General features: G+C 41.1%; 1 protein-coding gene and 2 long non-coding RNA genes across 8 annotated transcripts in view; 1 reads left to right on the top strand and 2 right to left on the bottom strand.

Moving 5' to 3' along the window:
- Nucleotides 1-2,168: 2,168 nt before the first annotated feature.
- On the bottom strand, nucleotides 2,169-5,133 carry LOC116736465 (uncharacterized). Of its 2 annotated transcripts, XR_004342568.1 has the most exons (3): nucleotides 3,829-5,133; nucleotides 3,618-3,735; nucleotides 2,169-2,412 (listed from the first exon to the last, which is right to left on the bottom strand). It is a non-coding gene; the product is annotated as an uncharacterized LOC116736465 (long non-coding RNA). The 2 variants fall into 2 exon arrangements; XR_004342567.1 differs by having other exon boundaries at nucleotides 2,169-3,735.
- Nucleotides 5,134-6,384: 1,251 nt separating this feature from the next.
- sfmbt2 (Scm like with four mbt domains 2) overlaps nucleotides 6,385-19,469 on the bottom strand; it is a 31,927-nt gene continuing 18,842 nt past the window's right edge. For all 5 annotated transcript variants that reach the window (XM_032588909.1, XM_032588910.1, XM_032588908.1 and 2 more), the window contains 17 exons: nucleotides 15,831-15,919; nucleotides 15,285-15,534; nucleotides 15,063-15,160; nucleotides 14,661-14,762; nucleotides 13,572-13,802; nucleotides 12,414-12,540; nucleotides 12,225-12,338; nucleotides 12,071-12,113; nucleotides 11,578-11,639; nucleotides 10,858-10,997; nucleotides 10,672-10,781; nucleotides 9,653-9,828; nucleotides 9,422-9,573; nucleotides 8,653-8,826; nucleotides 7,978-8,103; nucleotides 7,772-7,894; nucleotides 6,385-6,960 (listed from right to left, as the gene is read on the bottom strand). In XM_032588909.1, the coding sequence (XP_032444800.1) occupies nucleotides 6,823-6,960; nucleotides 7,772-7,894; nucleotides 7,978-8,103; nucleotides 8,653-8,826; nucleotides 9,422-9,573; nucleotides 9,653-9,828; nucleotides 10,672-10,781; nucleotides 10,858-10,997; nucleotides 11,578-11,639; nucleotides 12,071-12,113; nucleotides 12,225-12,338; nucleotides 12,414-12,540; nucleotides 13,572-13,802; nucleotides 14,661-14,762; nucleotides 15,063-15,160; nucleotides 15,285-15,534; nucleotides 15,831-15,919 (2,255 nt within the window). In that variant the 3' untranslated portion in view covers nucleotides 6,385-6,822. The remainder of the gene's footprint in view (nucleotides 6,961-7,771; nucleotides 7,895-7,977; nucleotides 8,104-8,652; nucleotides 8,827-9,421; nucleotides 9,574-9,652; nucleotides 9,829-10,671; nucleotides 10,782-10,857; nucleotides 10,998-11,577; nucleotides 11,640-12,070; nucleotides 12,114-12,224; nucleotides 12,339-12,413; nucleotides 12,541-13,571; nucleotides 13,803-14,660; nucleotides 14,763-15,062; nucleotides 15,161-15,284; nucleotides 15,535-15,830; nucleotides 15,920-19,469) is intronic.
- LOC116736466 (uncharacterized) lies at nucleotides 10,927-12,483 on the top strand. Its single transcript, XR_004342569.1, has 3 exons — nucleotides 10,927-11,029; nucleotides 12,120-12,216; nucleotides 12,391-12,483. It is a non-coding gene; the product is annotated as an uncharacterized LOC116736466 (long non-coding RNA).

Genomic DNA, 19,469 nt, shown 5'->3' with positions numbered 1-19,469 from the left:
TTTTATTAACTTTAGCACTTAATAACCTTTTTCAGAGGCTGGATAAAGTTTTTAAACGAAGAGCAGCAAATTTTCCCTTTAGTCTTTAAACGCAACACTCAGTCAAGCTTCACATCGAAACAGAAACTAAATGTATAAATTTTCTTATGTTTAATAAATTAGTTAAACATAAGAAACAAAACTCTTAAAGTAGCTGTGTTTGCATATCTATGTTTCTGTGTTTAATAAAAACTAACAAAGATTAACATGATTTTAAATATGATCTGTTTTTGTTAGGGTAAAGTGTTTGTTGCAGGTGGATGTAAAACACAAAATGTTCCTGCAGATTTTTGTTATATTTTGTATTTATTGGCAGAATAATAAGTTTACGGCTTTATGGCTCTGAGCTTCAAAAGGGTTTTTACATTATGGCAAACTGGTTTCACATTAAATCTGAGTCTGAGCGGATCCCTGTTATTGTTCAGAAAGTGATCCTGGTTCAGTTCAGTTAATCTGTTTAACGGGTCGATCATCCTGGTTCTGGTTCTGGTCTCATCTTGTTAAGGAATCATTTCTCCCCACTGTCACCACATCCTTCCTTTAATAAATAATAGGCAATATAAACTGAATTTTATTAAATTCAGTTTAACTACTAGAATCAAACTGGAAGATATCATGAAATATGGCTGCTTATGCTGATATATTTGATTCTTCACTTCATGTTTAAGTTTGATGTTGAAGTTCTTCTTATTTGCTGTGAACTGAAACTATAATTAAATTAAATGCTGAGTCAGTTTTTATTAAAGTGAAAACTATAGAAAAGATTTTAATATTTTTCTCTGTGTTCCACATGTAAAGCTAATTTGGTGCTTGAGTAAATATAATTTCTTCTTTCAAAACATAAAATAATTATTTTAATCAAGGATAATGTAAGGCGACCTGGAAACATAATTTATATTAAATTTAATACAATAAAAGTTCCAGCCTGTTTGTTCTCCTGCTTGCTGCTGCTTTATTTTCATCCATCCATCCATCCATCCATCCATCCATCCATCCATCCATCCATCCGGGGTCGGGAGGGTTGCTGGTTCCCCTCCAGCTACGTTCCAGGCGAGAGGCGGCACTTTTTCAATAAAAATAAATAAAATACCAAAAATCCGGTTTCGGTTTTACTTCCTGTAATCTGCAGCAGGTTTAAATAGCATTTCATAGCTGTTTTAAAGTTATAGTTCATTCATTTTATGACTCGTTAAGAGCCCAAGTTGCTGCTGTGGCTGTTTTCATGTCCGCTGCCTCGGTTCTCCACCAGGGGGCGCCACCGTTCATGTTATGACCTTTTCAGTCCAAGTGAAACAGGCGGAAAGGAAAAATGTAATTTAAGCATATAAAACATGTCTGTGATAATTTCTGATGATCCTCCAGAGCCAAGCAGCAACTCTAACATTTTATTCATGAAGTTCATTTTAACTTTTGATTAATCCTGTCACTAATTCAGCCACAAAACAAATAGTTTCTATTTTAAGTTTTAATTTGGCTCTTTTCTACTCCTCTTCTATTTTTGTTTTTAGTTTTGCTGCAGCGGCTGATGAATGAATGAGTCCATGAACTCCTTCCTGCTGTGAACTTTAACACATTTCTGCCTCTAATTGTCCTCGGATCCGCGGTCTGTGGTTTTTCTGCAGGTCGGCTGGATGAACCGTCCGGCCGCTGCCTGCAGGGGGCGCTGTCCTCTGCTCCCTGCAGAGGACGGCGGTTTTACTGGAATTAGCAGTTTGCAGTTTTTGAGTGAAATCCTGAATGCTCATTCATTTCATTAACATAATCCTGCTACCTTCCCAGTTATTGTAATAAAATGTTTTCATGTTCGTTATGAAGCTAAAACAGGAGAAATAATAGAAATAACCTAAAACAACAAATGGATTACTTGGTGGAAATTTGACATAAATAGTTTAAAATAATCCAGTTGGTTTCTCATGCAGTTTTTAGTTTCTTATATTTTCTGTTCCTTTGAATGTGTCCTGCTTTCTCTCCCAGCTGTTCTTCATCGTCTGATTAACTCACCTGGTTCTCATTTTTCTGATCACATCTCTGTTTTTATTGCTGATTGTTTCCATGGATACCGTCCTGATTCCTGCAGGGTTTATTTTCTGCAGTTTATTATTTATAAAAAATGTTTCACAGAGTTTTCATCATTTAACTTTTTTATTTCACTTTCATTGTTTTTATTGGATGATAACATCAGGAAGTCAGGATGATGCCACCATGATGCTGGTGGTGGCAGCATCATGCTGGGGGATTCTTTACTCCAGCAGGATCAGGGGTTGACAGGTGAATCCCAACATTTTTCAAAAAGGTGCAAGTTCTCCCCCTGATGGTTGCCATGGCGATTCCCATCATTTTCAGGGCCGATGTGAAACTACAAACAAGCAACTTCTGTGAGAGAAAGACGAGTCGGATTTAAAGGGAGAGCAACTCAAAGATACAACGGCGAGTCGGGACAGAAATTTTCTAGAAAAAACATAAAGGTTTTCTGAGTAAAGTCAAATATTTAAGACTTTTCTAACGCAAAAAAATTCCATGTTTTCTCTAAAAAATTTCTGAAATTAATCTCAAAATTTCTGAGTTTCTGGTGAAGGTTTTTCTAGCGGCTTTAATAAAACCCACTTCACACACCCGATGGCGTCTTTGTCGCTGTAATCACTTCTAATCATTAGAAATAATTAGATCTGAAAAGGGCTATTTATCTAAAAAGTGACGTTTCTCTCAGAACAGGAACCGCCGGGCCCGATTCGACCCGACTGTGATTTTCTCTTTAACACCAAACAGAAAAATAAAATCTAATTTCTTCTCTTTCTGCTGGTTTTTAAAAACTTTGTCTTTAAGTGTTTTTATGTTTGATTTCTTCTCTGAAATGTTTATTGTTTTAGTTTTCTGCTGACATTCAGGGAAACTGAATGCAGAAATCTGAAGATGAATAAATATAGAAACATGCAGTGGGGAAGTTTTTACTTTTTAATGACATTTAAATGTTCCACAACAACAAACAGATATTAATATAAAAGTTAACCTGATTAAAGATGAATTAACTCTTTGTGAAAAAGTAATTACAACAGCAGCCATCTTATTGTTATTATTTATTTGTGATGAGTTTTCAATGAATCTGCTTATTTTATGATAATTAGGATTTAAATATTTGTATTCAAGACTTTATGTTTTATAAAAATCTTTTGTTCAGTGGATGAAGACAGGACTGAGAGCCAGCGCCATGGAAACCAGCAGCCAATCAGCTGCCGCACTGCAGTTTGCAAACCAGAGAATGGATCAGATGGATGAAACCCAGATATTCATCTCCCAGCTGAAACACACACACTCACACACACACACACACACACTCAGCCTGCAGCACATGCACTACAAACGCAGCGGTTTGTGAAGCGCAGCGACAGGAAGTGAGTCAGCTTTATGCGAGCAGCAAAGCCGCAGGAAGTGAGCAGGTGAAGAGAAACGAGTCAAAGTTTAGAATCAGATCAGAGGAGAAAATCATTTCATCACTTCAGCTTCAAAACATCAACTCAACAAACAGAAATGTTCTGACACACAAACCAGAAAACTTTAAGGAAGAAGAAGCGCAGATTTACTCTGACAGTTTACTGGTTTCAGTCTCCCAGCTCTCCCAGTTTGTTTTGTCTTGTGGTTTCTCCAGTTTACGATGGTCTGATCCCTCTGAGTCTGTAATCAACTCCCTCTGCATCTGCACTGAAATGAAAGAGACAAAGTGTGTGTTTAGATTTAGAAACAGATGCTTTTGGAAAACACACTCTGTGTTTTCACAGAATCCTTCCAAACAACCTGCAGAAAGGAAGTGAGGTCATCGAGTCTCCATGACACAGGAAGGAGTTCAGCTGGAGCCCAGAGGAACGTCTACTGAAGAACCCAACTCCACTGGGAGGCACGGCAGAGGCAGCATGGTGCTGTGGGACTGAATGAGCGAGCACCTTAAATCTGAAAACAAAGATCCAGCGGATCCTCCGACCTCCGACCTGAACACTGAAAACATCCAAATACAACCAAACAGTTTCTGCTGCACACATCTCAGTGCAATAAAAATAAAACTAAATTAACCGAAAAACAACTTTTCAGCAAAGACAAGAACTCGCTTTGAGTCAGTTGCTTAATATTGATGACAAAACTGACAGATTTTCACTTTTAGCATTGAAAAATGTTTTATTATAAAATCTGTCAGTGGAACCAGAACGTCCAGGAATTACTGGACAAAAACAAAACAAGCTCCACTTTGCTCCTGAAAAGTTACTTATGAGTCAGTTTTGTCTTATTTCAGTGGAATGTGATATTTGCAGGAAAAACTAGTTAAAAACTTGGTAAGATTTTGTGTTTTATGGAAGAAAGAAAAAGATGAGCAATAATTATTCCTTCATGTGGAGTAAAGTTTGAGTTTATGGAAAATGTTCAGAATGAAGTTTTCCTGCAGCGACAGACGAACAACCTTTTTTTAACATTTCATTTATTTTTATATGAAACTCCATAAAAGTGTCGGTTTCATCTCAGACACAACCTGAGTCAGGGTTCCTCAGCCTGCAGCAGAAAAAGTCTAAAATCAGCTGTAAAGTTTTAGATTTCAACCAGTTTGGTCCCAGTAGAGAAACTGGAACCAGCAGAGAGAGAGGCTGTCTGAGCCTCCTCTTCGTCATTCTGCTGCTCCTCCTCCTCCGTCTGACCCAGATTTCAGGTGATGGTTTGTGTGTGAAAGTGAGAGGAAGATCTCCGTCTGGTTAACCGAACTCGCTTCTTTCACCGCTGACCTGAAACTCCTCAGCTTTACAATCGATTAATTTCTCTCACAACTAGTTTTAGATTGATCAGTACTTTACAGATGAACTCCACGCAGCATACAGGGATTTTTTTTCCCTCTTTACAGATTTTTGTTTCATATCAACATTTTTTGATCTTAAACATTTAAATGTGACAAAAAAGTAGCAACTGAATAAATCTGCAGGGGTGTGAAAACTTTCCTCAGCACCTCTGAGATGAGAATCGATTCCAAATGTCTGGAAGCTGCTGATCATATTATCTACCTGAGAGGCTAACAGTTAGCTTTAAGCTTCAGTTTGGTCTGATCTGACTGAGAGGCTAACAGTTAGCTTTAAGCTTCAGTTTGGTCTGATCCGACCGAGAGGCTAACAGTTAGCTTTAAGCTTCAGTTTGGTCTGATCCGACCGAGAGGCTAACAGTTAGCTTTAAGCTTCAGTTTGGTCTGATCGGACTGAGAGGCTAACAGTTAGCTTTAAGCTTCAGTTTGGTCTGATCTGACTGAGAGGCTAACAGTTAGCTTTAAGCTTCAGTTTGGTCTGATCGGACTGAGAGGCTAACAGTTAGCTTTAAGCTTCAGTTTGGTCTGATCTGACTGAGAGGCTAACAGTTAGCTTTAAGCTTCAGTTTGGTCTGATCTGACTGAGAGGCTAACAGTTAGCTTTAAGCTTCAGTTTGGTCTGATCTGACTGAGAGGCTAACAGTTAGCTTTAAGCTTCAGTTTGGTCTGATCTGACTGAGAGGCTAACAGTTAGCTTTAAGCTTCAGTTTGGTCTGATCTGACTGAGAGGCTAACATTTAGCTTTAAGCTTCAGTTTGGTCTGATCGGACTCAGAGGCTAACAGTTAGCTTTAAGCTTCAGTTTGGTCTGATCGGACTGAGAGGCTAACAGTTAGCTTTAAGCTGCAGTTTGGTCTGATCGGACTGAGAGGCTAACAGTTAGCTTTAGGCTTCAGTTTGATCTGATCGGACTGAGAGGCTAACAGTTAGCTTTAAGCTAAAGAGTTCCAAACTAAACATTCGGTGAGAAGCTAAATATTTAATTGGTAAGCTAATTCTTGTGCCTCAAACTACATATTTAGATTCCAGCTAAATATTTCGCTAATATGAAAATTTACTTGCCAGTAACCGGAAGTGGACTACCAAAATAAAAGCTGGTTCTTACGAACATTGATATAAACTCTTTGTGTGAATGATCAGTGTCAACTGTTGCAAAATATTTAGTTAGCAAGCGAAATATTTAGCGGCAAACTAAATAGTTAGCTATTTAAATATTTTGTTTGAAACTCTGACATTTACAAATTAATACATAAAATGGCACAAAATATGAGTTTGAAAACCAAAACCTCACTTTTTCACAGCAGATAAACAAAATCATATAATTCACAGAAAGTCTGATGCCGGAAGAGTTGAGCTTTGGTCGAATCACCTTTGACCTTTTTGCTTTTTGGAAAGGTCAAAGTTGATTTTCTTCTTGTTTCTAGAACACAACTCTAGAAAATTAACTGTTCAGATAAATAAAGACTAAAATGGCATCAATAACCAGTTCATCATGCATCATTGAAAAACAGCTAAAACTACAAATCCGTAGAAATTTATTTTATCAAAAATATCTGCAACACAATTGCATAGATAAACACAAAATAGCTTAGATTATTTTTCTCTTTTCTGTAACAATAACGAGAGAGTGCAGTAAATCAAGCGTTCCAGATTCTTCTTAAATACCAGGAAATAATAAATATCTCACAATATATTACTCCTTACGACTTTTGGATTAAATGTTTAGGGAACCAATCAGACGAACAGAAACAAGCCGAGATTTTCCTACGAATAAAAAGGAAATTAAACAATTCTTCACAGATCGGCAGAGCAAATCGAACAGGAACAACACCAAAATAAATCCTTCCAGAGGTTGTCTCTTCCTCTTTGTGCCTCAGGTTCAACAGATTCAAACAAAAACACAAATGATCTAATGCGTTGTGGTAATGTGGCGGCAGCAGGCAGCAGGTCTCCAGTTCAGGCGAACTGCTTGTAGAAGGCGACCTTAACGCGCTCGATCTGGTGGCACAACTTGATGGCCGGGCCCAGCTTCAGGTCCATGCACTCCTGGACGGTGGGCAGCGTGAGCAGCAGCAGCGCCTGGCCGTCGATGTCCTGCACAACCACAGGACACAGGCCTCATAATCCACACATACGGGATTATTCTGCTCAGATTAACAGCCTGTCTACAGCATGAAGGTGGATATGTTAAAGACACTTCCTCTGTTTTCATTCCTTATGTCACATTTAAAAATGTTTGTTATTCCTGGTGAACAGTTTATGACCCCTGAATGACCCAAGATGGCCGCCGTAGCACTCTATTTACCGCAGTAAAGATGGCCGCCGTAGCGTTCCATTTACCTAAGCAAAGATGGCTGCCGCAGCACATCATTTACCTCAGTAAAGATGGCCACCGCAGCGTGTCGTCATTTACCTCAGTAAAGATGGCCGCCGTAGCGCTCCATTTACCTAAGCAAAGATGGCCGCCGCAGCGCATCATTTACCTCAGTAAAGATGGCAGCAGCAGTGTTTTTTCTAAACTTTTTCACACAGGGCTGGTTGTTGTCATTCGGTTCTGGTCTGTCATGTTTCTTTGCTTCAAAACTTCTTTTATAGTTTGTCAGTTAAAAATATTTTAGTTTTTTCGACTCAGATTTACCACTTCAGCCCCTAGTGGCCGTCTGTGGTATTACATGTTCAGATTATTCATGCAGAAATTGATTTTTGTATTTCAGGCTGATAACAGATCATTTATTGAGTCGTTCTGTGTGTGTCTCTGTGTGTGTGTGTGTCTGTGTGTCTCTGCATCCGTGTGTGTGTCGGGGTGTGTGTGTGTGTGTCTGTGTGTCTCTGCATCCGTGTGTGTGTCTGTGTCTGTGTGTGTGTCTGTCTGTGTGTGTGTCGGTGTGTGTGTGTGTGTGTGTACCTGCTCCTTGAAGATGTTGGCCAGTGATGCGCAGTCGGTGGAGTTGATAAACTGGACGACTTCATCGACGCTCCACTCCAGCGGGTTCCGGTCCAGAACCAGCTGGCCATCCTCCTGCTCCACCTGAACGGATCAGAACGAGACTCTGACTGCCGGGTTCTGGTTCTGGTTGGACCCGGACCTGCAGGCTGGTGTTCCTGTCTCACCTTGACGTCTTTCTGTTGCTGCCTGTTGTTCTGGCTGCAGGTGGACAGGGAGCGGGTCGAGCGCCGGTGCCCGTCTGGAGGCTGGCGGTCGGCGCCGAACGGTCCGGAGCCAAACGATCCAAACGCCTGTTACCATAACAACAGTTACTGGACGATAAATTTACACTATTGCCATAAACAATAATATTTTGGTTTAAACTATTTTACTTGAATAAAATAGTTTATTCAAAAAACTTTTTTTAACCAACATTTTAAAAATCCAAACTAAATAAACAAAACAACTAAAATAACCAAGATGGCCGCCAGCACTGAGCTCGGTTCTGGTTCTGGTTCTGCTGGAAGTTTCTTCCTGTGTCTATATGCCCAGTATGGGAGACTACTGTAAAGTCACTTGTCACCCCCTGCTGGCCAGGAGGACTAAATGCTGCCAATCTGGTGAGAAACTTTTTAAATTAATTTGAATAAAATACTGAACATAATTAAACTGATTGTTGGAATTATGCGACACTGAATTGAAATAATAATTTTTTTGTGTTCTGACATATTTGCTGTGAATTAGAAATAAACTGAAATACTGAAGTTTCAAAAAGTGGCTAGCTGAGAGCAAACAAAATGATGGAAATGGAAATTATCGACAGTATTAATTGATTTATTGATCAATGATCTCAGGCTCACCGCGGCGCTGAAGGCTCTGCGCAGCGTCGCGGCCCGGCGTGGCCGCCCGCCGCCGCCGCCGCTGGTCGCCTCCACAGACGAGGCGTCGGTTTGATCGTCTCGCGGCTCGGAGCTGCTGCCTTCGCTGCAGGACTGCATCAGCTCTTCATCCTCCTCCTCTTCCTCGTCGCTGTCCTGATGGACGGAGGAGAAATCAGGGTTAAAGTTCAGCTCCACAGCCCGCAGCATGACACTTCCACTACTAGCAGGTCATTTTAAAGAACCTCCATTTTATACAAACATCGATTGTATAGAGAGACATGATGGAGATTGTTTTATATCAATAATTCATTAATATTGATTGAAAAAACCACAAGACATTTCCACATTATAAGTCAAACATCTGCCAGTCAAACTTTTGTTTTTTAATCAATTATATATTATATAAATAATGAATTATTTCCATAAAACAAGTTCCTTTATTTGCAGAATTTTTTTTTCTTATTTTAAGTGTACTGAGAGATTTACAGTAGAAACTAGACAGAAATACTTGGTAATATTGTGTTTTTACAGTGTGTGTGTGTGTGTGTGTGTGTGTGGGTGTGGGTGGGTGTGTGTGTGTGGGCGTGGGTGGGTGTGTGTGTGTGTGTTTTAGTTTCCTCAGATCAGATGGATTTTATAGCAAACTGTAAATAATTAAACTTTGGCTAAAATAAAATCTGAATTCAAACTTTTATAATGAATCAGTTTCAGTGAATCTGTTCGTTGCAGATGAACTGGTTCCTCTGACCTGAGGAGATCCTGCAGCGGTGTAGTCCATGTTGGACGAGCGTCTCTTCTTCTGGACGAAGATGGCCTTCCTCTTCCTCCGTCGGCGCGCCGGCTTGGCCTCGTCTCCGGCTGCCGCCTTGGGGAGCCGCCTCTTCTTGCCGTAGTAATATGCTGCAGCAGAGGACAGAACAATGCTGCAGCAGGACAGAATAGTGCTGCAGCAGAGGACAGAATGGTGCTGCAGACTCACTGTATTTGGTCTTGGTCTGGACGGAGCAGTTCTCGGGGCATTTGTCGGCCATGAGGTCGGGGCCCAACAGGTTGGGGCAGCACTGCAGCTTCACACAAACCTTCCTGCAGAAATCTGGGATCTGCTCGGCCAGGCGAACGATGCGGACGGTGGAGCGATACGTTTTCCCCTTGTACCTGAGGAGGGACGCAGAATGAGTCGAACCCTCTGAACAACGGTTTCTAGTGGAAATGTCTTGGTGCTCAAAACTTCAGTTTGTTTAAATATTATTGTCAGATTATTTCAGCTACGCTGTAACTGAAATAATCTGACAATGAAACTAGAACTTTTTAATCAGTAGAGTAAAACTAGACCACGTGTGTCAAACTGGAGGCCTGGGGGCCAAATCTGACCCACTGTAGCTTCTCATGTGGCCCTCTGGACTAAAAAGATTAAAGTTCTGTGCTTTAATATTTTATCAATCAAATCAAAGCCGTTTTTATCAGTTTGATGCTGAATTACATCAATCAGTTCCTTCAGTTTTTAAATTCAGGTCAAATCAACAGAACTTATTCAAAAATGGTCAAAAACGTTGGAGTTAAGTGATGCTAACTCCGACCTGCAGGGGGCAGTGCATCCTGCTTTTACTCCACTGCTGCTTCAGATTTACTTGATGCCATGTTATCGTCTGTAATATGATTTACTGTCATTCATGAACGTAAATATCAAAATTTATCACAAATATTTCTAAATCAGAAAATCCCCAAACAGTGGTGGAGTCCAGAAGAATCTGATTTGTTTCAGATTATTGGATCCATACGCAGCTTTTTATTGATTTTAAACTGGTTTTATTCCGGCCCTTTAAGAACACTGAGGATGATGAGATGAAGAAGAGTTTTCCTGTGCCGCTGCGCCGTCGCTCTGGAGGAAAACGGTTCCTCCAGCAGGTTTTTCTGAACCGCAGCAGGGAGCGATGCCACTGACCCAAACATTAAATCCTGACCGTGGTGAGGAAGCGAGGTGCTGTGAGTTTGTCCTACTTGGCTTTGAGCGTTTCCTCCTGGCTGTCCCAGCCGGGCTCCTGTAGCTGCTGCAGCTCCTTCAGGACGCGGCCCGGCTTGTAGGCGGCGTTGATCAGCATGCTGAGCAGCTGCAGCACAAACAACCAAACGCCCGGTCAGGAGGAGGAACTGTGGCTGAGCGCGGCGCCGTCGGCTGCGGCTCACCTCCTTCAGCACCAGCGAGCATTTCCCGGGCCCCACGGCGCGAGGCAGCTCTGCGATGCGGCCCTTGTTCAGGTACGGCCCCGAGAAGCAGCGGTGGTTCACGAAAACCCGGGAGCAGCAGAAGCGGCCGTTCGCTGCGCCTGACCAGGAAATAAACGGACGTTAGCAGAAGGTTAGCATTCATTCAGCCAATGAGATATTAAAGGGTTTTAGTTTCATGTTTTTCAAGCTGAACTTTGTTTCCTTCTGAATCAGCAGGAAAAACTGGAAAAACTGGATGAACAGATGGAATGTTGAAAAAACAAAAATAATAACTAATCGATGGATGGATGAATAAATTGATAGAAGGATTAATAATTAAAAAAATTCAATGAATGGAAAACAAAAAAACAGGTTCAGGTTAGGATATTTTTTCTCCATCAATGTTTTAAGAACGGCCAAATAAACTAAAATGTAGTTTATTAAAAACAAAATTTAAAGTAATCGATGGCTCTTCTGGTCTTGCACTGGGAACCAGCAGATCCCTCCAGCTGAACCCAAACTGGGACTGGAATGACTCGGACCAGTAAAGACAGAACCGGGGCCAGAGCCCAGGCCACGCCCACAGATTATCCAGGCTGATGAATATTCATGAGGAAGTGATGATGATGATGATGATCTTGTTTAACCTGAAGAGTGATTTTCCCTTGAACTTGTTACATTAATTGCTGGGTAAATTACCCGTATCCATGGCGACGGGCTGGCAGGCGTTAACAGGAGGCGCTTCGGCTGGCGGAGCCGACCTGCAGAAAAAACAGAACAAGTCAGAAAGCAGTGGGGGAGGGGCGAGGAAGATCTCGTGTTTCTCCTACAAACAGAACGTGATTTTATTATAATAATAATAATAATAATAATAATAATAATGAGATAAAAAGTTAAATGTGAACCACAGGATCCAGCCGATGACAATTTATTGCTGGAATAAAATACCAAAAATATTAAATACTGAAATAATTACGCATCATTTTAACACAATATATCCAATATTTAGTTGTGTAAATAATAAATTGTTGACATATTTTAATAATTTTAGACACAATTTGACCTAACATTATTAATTTTCCTGGAATTCTTCCTAAAATTATATCCAGAAATGTTTTCAAACTATTTCAAGTTTAGTTTCAGTCTGCCTCGTTCCTCCAACCCGTCTTTTGAACGTGGCGCCGTTTCTTACTGTTTCTCCGGCTGAACGACGGCGATCTTCTTCTGCTTCTGGCCTGCAGGACGACAGAAACACAACGAGGAGACGACGTCTTAATGCCACAGAAACGGAACAAACAGACCGTTTAAAGCGACGGCTGCTGCTGCGTTACTGTGGCGGTACGTACACACGGGCCTGAGCGGCGGGGTCAAAGGGTAAGCGTTGGCCTCACACCAGCCCACTGGGAAGATGTCCATGGACTCCACATCCACGATGCACTCTGACTGCGGCTGCAGCACCCCTGCAGACAGGTGGCGCTGTTTGTCATGGATCTTTTCTAATTCCTCCTCCAGAGGAAAGTGAGCAGAGGGAATACCTTCCAGCCGCAGCCACAGCAGGCGGCCGCGGACCCGACTGATCCGGGCCACACACACTTCCTCCGGACGCGCCGGGTTCACCGCCTCCAGCCACATGTCCTCAGCAAAGCCTCGAGTGTCCCCGGTCTGACACACACACACACACACACCCCCACACACACACACACGGAGAGGAGGCGGTTAGTTCAACTCTCACAGCAGGAATCTAAATGAGTTTTTCTATGTTTAGCAGCAAACTAACTCTTTTCTTCATGTTACTCTGTACGAAAAGCTAAATATAAAATATGGTGAATTTAATTATTTAACACATCAGGCTGGGAGTTTAATGCCAATGAAAACATGAAGAGATATTTAGATTGTGTTTCATTTCACACTACGACTGCAGCTCAACATGGACTTCATAGAGTCAGAAATTAGTGGCAATAATTCAGATTATTCTCAGATTATTCAGCTTGAGAGAAAAATGGGTTTTCATTTTTCACCATATTATTCATTCATTCATAAATATCACAATTTCAAACCAAATATTTCATAAACAAGCTAAGTATTTAACTAAAACAGCTTCAAACTAATTATTTTGTTAGCAGGCTAAATATTTAGCATCTGACTAAATAATAATTAGGCTAAATAGTTAGCTCTAAGCTAAATAGTTAGTTAGTTATATGCTAAATAGTTAGCTCTAAGCTAAATAGTTAGCTTTAAGCTAAACATTTAGTTAGCTATATGCTAAATAGTTAGCTCTAGGCTAAATAGTTAGATCTAAGCTAAACATTTAGTTAGCTATATGCTAAATAGTTAGCCCTAAGCTAAATAGTTAGCTCTAGACTAAATTATTAGCTCTAAGCTAAACATTTAGTTAGCTATATGCTAAATACTTAGCTCTAGGCTAAATAGTTAGATCTAAGCTAAATAGTTAGCTTTAAGCTAAACATTTAGTTAGCTATATGCTAAATAGTTAGCTCTAGGCTAACTAGTTAGCTCCTGTACAAATGTTCCTGCTGTTCTCTTATTTTCTCCCTGAGGGTTTTAATAGAAATATATTTGAATAATTTTTTGCTTTTTCTCATAACTGATGATAAATTTGAGTTAGTTTTTAGTTTCTCAGTGAGAAATGTTTGATGATATGAGGGAACATGATCCGTTATTCCCGTCCTTACATCGGGAAAGCAGGCATCTGGCGCTGCCTCGGAGCCGCTCTGCTTCAGGTAGTCGGCCCAGTCAAAGTCCGGGCCCTCGTAGCCCCCGGGCCGCTCCAGCGCCACGCCGTTCTTCAGACACCACTGGACCGGCAGGATGCCGGGCGAGTTGGCATGGCACACGGTGGAGCGGGGCGCGTCTTCGGCGCAGAGGTCGTCCAAGGTCACCTGGAAGTAGGTGTCGCTGTAGACCTGGACAGGAAGCAGAACCGGGATTTCTCAGAGCTACTGGACTGGAAGCTGCTCATCTTATTAATCTGGGTTTTGATTTTTACCTCAGAGTGGCCAACTTTCTATTATTCCTATCTCAGTTTGACACAGCGGGAGCTCCGGTCTGTTTAAAGTTTAATGCGTTGTTAACGTGTCCTAATGCGTTTTAACTTTTGACTTTTCTTGAACCTCAGGAAAAGAAGCTGTTGTCACGGCAACTGCTACTGGAAATCCAAATAATCTAACTTTCCTGAGCTATTGCTACTCTTGCTTGGTGGATTTTGCACTTAAGGAAATTTAAGGATAGATTTCAGAGATTGGAAACATTAGATTCTTAGATTATGAGCTAATGTTTATGCTAATCTGAGGATTATTAATCTGACTTTTTACTCCAGTTGAATTCCTCTGGACCAGGAATGTTTCTGACAGAGTGGGATCAGTTTCACTGGCCTGATTGTTTTTACCATGACTAATATCAATAACTTTGATTGTGTGATCTGGAATTCAAAGTGAGAGACGTCTCTGTTCGTCAGAGGAGGTTCCTGGAACAACGTTGTTATGACGTTGCTATGTATTGCAAATTTTTTGCTCAGGTTCCTCTTGAAAATGAGATCTAGATCTCAACGGGGTTCACCTGATTAAATAAAGGAATATATGAGATGAAAGGCAGAAGAACTTCCCTCCTGATTCATTCTCTGGAATCCAACGGCGTCAGGAAGGAGGCCGACTCCACAGAAGCATGCAAAGAATCCTGGAGGGCAGCCTGAGAGGCTGCTGCAGCAGCTGCAGCACGGCTGCAGCATGCGCTGGGCCGTGCATCAGGGCGCCTCTTTAACTCACCTTGGTGACGGAAACGGGCCGGATGAGGAGCTGCTCCCACGGAGAAACCATCTCCAGCTTCATCCCGGTCCTGAAGGCGTGTCTGGGCAGGTCCGCGTGGTCCTGGTAACCATGGCAACCAGCCAGAGGGTTAGCACAAACCGGCGCCATGTTTAACGACGCACACAGGAAGGTTCAGGAAATCAAAAACAAGGAGGAAAAACAAACGTCTGGGACATCAAGACGGCAGAACTGTGTGACAATTCTGCTACTTCCTTATCAATATTTATAGAATTATAAATAAATACAAAAAAATACAAAAATTAACAAAAGCCTCTCAACAAATTCTTAAATTGTTTTCTGAGAATCAAATATGTTTCCCAAAATGGCTGCCATGACTGAGCAGTAACCATGGCGACTGACCTTGAACACCTCCAGCGGCAGCGCGTCCTTCTGTCCGTCCGCCTGCGCGTCCCGCAGAGCCTGCTGCCAGTCAGGGTCGCTAAGCAATGGCCTGAGCTCTGATTGGGTAAAGCAGGATGATGTCATAGGTCACCGTCTGACCATCCAATCAAAACATTTTCCTACCAAACAAAGCCGAGGCCCAGAGTTGGCAGTCCGGCCCGGTTCTGACCCAATTCTGACCTGCGGGCGGCTCCAGGGTCAGCTGGTTCTCCAGGGCCCAGCCCAGGGGGCGGAGCCTCACGTCCAGGTAGAACAGCCAGGTGTCCCGCGCCTGGTGCCGCTCGCTCAGTCCGACGGGCCGCAGCCGGAGCCGGCCGCCGACGTTCTGGACCACCCGGACCGGCCAGTACAGCAGCGGGTCCGAAAGGTTCTGCAGCTCCAGAACCGAGCCGGCCACGATCAGATCCACCGTGTTCTTCCCTCGCAGCGGCTGGAGGAACAATGACTGGGTCAGGACGGACTGGTTCTGATCAGTACGGGTCGGTTCTGATCAGTACGGGTCGGTTCTGACGTTCTGCTGGTAGAACTGGGTCCTGCTGACATCAGAACTTCATGCTTGTTATTTTGGTGTTTAAACTTTAATAATCACTGAAAAGTGACTGGAATATTTTCTATTTTTTGTGAAAAATAAAATCAGTTAAAACCTGATCTGGTCTGAAAAACTGATGTTTTAAACCTTGATGATGTCATAAAACGAGAAGTTTTTATGAGTGGAAAGCGACTCACCCCCTCCAGCAGGTTGGCCGGCGCCGTTCTGGACCCGGTCAGGTCCTGAACCAGGAACTCTGTCCAGTCGCTGTATTTCTCCCTGATGGCTGCAGAAAGGTTAGCATCAATAATTAGTTATTAAATAACTAAAACACATCACGAGAGATAGTGAATTATCATGAGTTATCATGAATTATCATGAGTTATCATGAGCTATCATGACTTCTTCCCATTGGTTTGCTGCAGACATGTTCAGGCTTCATGGAGGAATGGAAGCAGGAAAACTGAATCTGAAACGTTTTAGAAAACGGCTTCTGATGAAACGACGATCAGAAAAACAGCAGCTGATCAGAAATGAAGTTTTCATTCTGATCAGATCAAACGTCTCAGATTCATCCATAAACATCCCAAACACAAAAGAATAAATGTTGATTTGAGAGTCAGAATGAAATGAGACGAATCAGAAACCAGATCTTCAGGTGTCAACACAAACAAAACTTCAACTGATAAAACTGAAATTATTTTATTTTGTTCCAAAAGTATCAAACGATTCTTTGAACTTTTTCCTAAACCTGATAAATGAAGTTTTAATCAGATGAAATCAGAACAGAAGATCTGCAGTTATCAGCAGATTGATCTCCAAACAGAAACAGGTTAAAGTTTAGAACAACAAACATGAGAACCAGAAAAACTGAACATGTTGCAGTTTAAACACCAAACCAAACCAGCTGAACGGCTCCGTTAAGTTTGGTTTGGCAGCAGTTTGCTTCCTGTTGGCAGGAAGAACCTGCAGGGAGACAAAAACCAGCAGGCCAGGAGCTGCCTTGTTTTTTAATGTTTGTAGATTTTTTCTGCATGTTTCCTGAATGTTTGTAGATTTTTTCTGCATGTCTCCTGCAGCCTCCCTGCAGCTTGGCTCTTTCATTGGGAACCAAGTCGCCTCCATTCAGCTTCCTCATATTTGCTCCCAGTTCTCCGTCTCTTACTGGAAGTTATTGAATGCGGCCGCGCTGCGTCACTCAACTGAAATATTTTTCAGATTATTTTTCCTCAGAAAACAATCTGACTAATCTGAGAGGAAATGTTTGACTCAGAAACATTTTTGCCGTATTTTTACAAGAAAATGAAAACCATTTCCTCTTAAATGTTAGATTTTTATATTTGAAATGTTTGTTGAGAGTAAAGTGAAACTGAACCAAATTCCTTATTTGTGAAAACAAAATGGGCCAAAAAAACTTATTCTGATTTGTTGAATTTAAAACAGAAAAAACTCAAACTGTGGAAATTTATGGCTGATTTTTTAATCTGTCTGGAATAAAAAAGCAAAAATATTTATATGTTTAAACAACACAGTTAGAAATTATGTTTATTATTTACAATTTTATTAATTCTCGTCATTTATTTAGATTTTTTTTTACCCCTCCAGGGGGTCTTTTTGTGGCTCTAGTGTCCCTTATATGATAGTGGGCTGACAGGAAACGGGGAAGGAGAGGGGGGAAGACATGCGGCAAATGTCGTCGGGTCCGGGAGTCGAACCCGCGACGGCCGCGTCGAGGACTCAAGGCCTCCAAATGTGGGTCGCGCTGACCGCTACGCCACCACGGCACGCCCTGATTTTTTAATCTTATGATTTAAAAGTTATATTACTTGAATCATTTTTAATACCGGCGGATCATCAGGAGTTTTAATTCCTAAAAAAATAAAAGGTTCCGCATACAGAACCAGTAAGAAAAACCCAATCGGATCGATCCAAACCAGAGTCGAAATGAACAGAATCCATTTACTTCCTGTCCGGCTGACAACTTGGTTCCCAACCAGAGAGAAGAACCAGACTGTTCCGGATCAGAACCAGATCCAGAACCACAGACCCAGAATCAGGATCAGAGCCAGATCCAGAACCACAGGCCCGGTCTAATAATAAAAGTGTTTTTAGTTTCAGTTTTGGGTAATCGTTTCTGTTTGCAGACTCTTCCCGTCTTTTTCTCACTTTGCTTTTGTTCGTGTGAACATTTACTGGAACGGCCGTGCGTGTGTGTGTGTGTGTGTGTGTGTGTGTGTGTGTGGGGGTGAGCTTACGTGTGTGATGTAATCATCAAGTGAGAAGTTGTGGCTTTTAAGAAGCAGTTGTGTTTTCACACTCAGACATTTAACGTTTATCGGTGATAAATTCAGAGAAGTTTCTTCGTTTGGCTCCAGTTTGACGTCGATTCTAAAAATCAGGATTTTAAACTAAATTATTTCAGTTTAATGAATCAATAAGTTGAGTAACAAGCAGCCGGTTTTCCTGACTGTAACGTTCTGCTGGTTAGTAGGAACTTTATTTTCTCTCCATCTGCAGAGACTCGTTCAGAAATAGAAGAACTATTTTTACAGATCCTGTCCAGATTATCCGCTCAGAGAAGCTGCTGAAATTAAAGATGATCTAATCTGAAATAAACAGATCAGTTCTCACAGTGAAGATGCACAAACCACAGCTTGAACAGCTCATCCTTCAAGCAAACTAAGGAAGATCTGCTTCTGAAACAGTTTGCATGGTTTTAAATAAAATGTCCAGAAAATTCACAGAAATTTGTGAAAAGCTGCAGTTTCCTGTGCAGGAGGTTTGAAGAAGATGTTAGTGATCTGGATGTGAACAGAGGAGTTCACAGTGTTCAGGACTGGCTCACCTCCCATTTCATTTCCACCTAGGATAATCTGGGAATCAAATATTAGTGCTTTATGAGAGAGCACAGATAACGATTACCTGAGTTAATCTCAAAGTTGGTAAACTTTCAGTTTCAAGCATCTATCATCCTGATGTGAGTGAAACCTCTTCACATCACACTGAGATTGATCTGGTTATTTCTGTTATAACTGCATCAATAAATTTCAATCATGGAAATCATTCTAAGACTGGGGATGAGCATTTATCGCATCGATTATCATTTATCGTGATAAATGATTTTTAAAAAGTACAGTAAATTCCAGTTGATGAAACAAAACAGTTTGTATTGTCTGGATTATTACAGTTACTATTTTATATATAACATCAACATAAAAACCTCAGGCTGAACATCAATATGGGAATGATCTGGGGATTAATTATTGATTAGCTGATTAATAACTGGATATAAATGTTAATTAATAGGATGTTTTTTACAGAACCGGGTGAAGCTAAAATTGCATGTAGTTTAGTTCTGACTGAACAGATTTACAGACAATGTTTTTATTTTGTAGTTTTGGTTTAATATCTGTTCTTTCAGCAAATGGTCCGTTTACTCCAGTTAATGATTCATCTATTAATAAATTAGTTGATTATTTCAATAATTTATTTAATCCTATTTTAGATTCTTGTTTTTAAGATAATTATAATTTTGTCTCTTTCTGCTGCTGTGAAAACTTTTTTTCCCCATCATGGAATCATAAAGTTCATTGGATTTAATCTAATCTTAAATTATGGATTACAGTAACATCCTGTGCTGCTCACTTTTCAGGGAATGAAAGAAAAAATAAAGTTCCCAATGATTTCTGCAGCCAAAATATAAATATAATGCTAAGGAAAATGATTATTTAATGCTAAAATACACTTAATCTTACGACATGTGTAAAGGTATAGCCAACACTTTAATTTGGAATAGTTTCTGTTGAGCAGTTGGGAATTCAGCAGACAAAGCAGGG

Source organism: Xiphophorus hellerii, chromosome 17, assembly GCF_003331165.1.
Source record: "Xiphophorus hellerii strain 12219 chromosome 17, Xiphophorus_hellerii-4.1, whole genome shotgun sequence".
Classification (NCBI taxonomy): Eukaryota; Metazoa; Chordata; class Actinopteri; order Cyprinodontiformes; family Poeciliidae; genus Xiphophorus; species Xiphophorus hellerii.
Note: the sequence above shows the minus strand (reverse complement) of the source record. Positions and strands in the feature narration are given on the sequence as shown.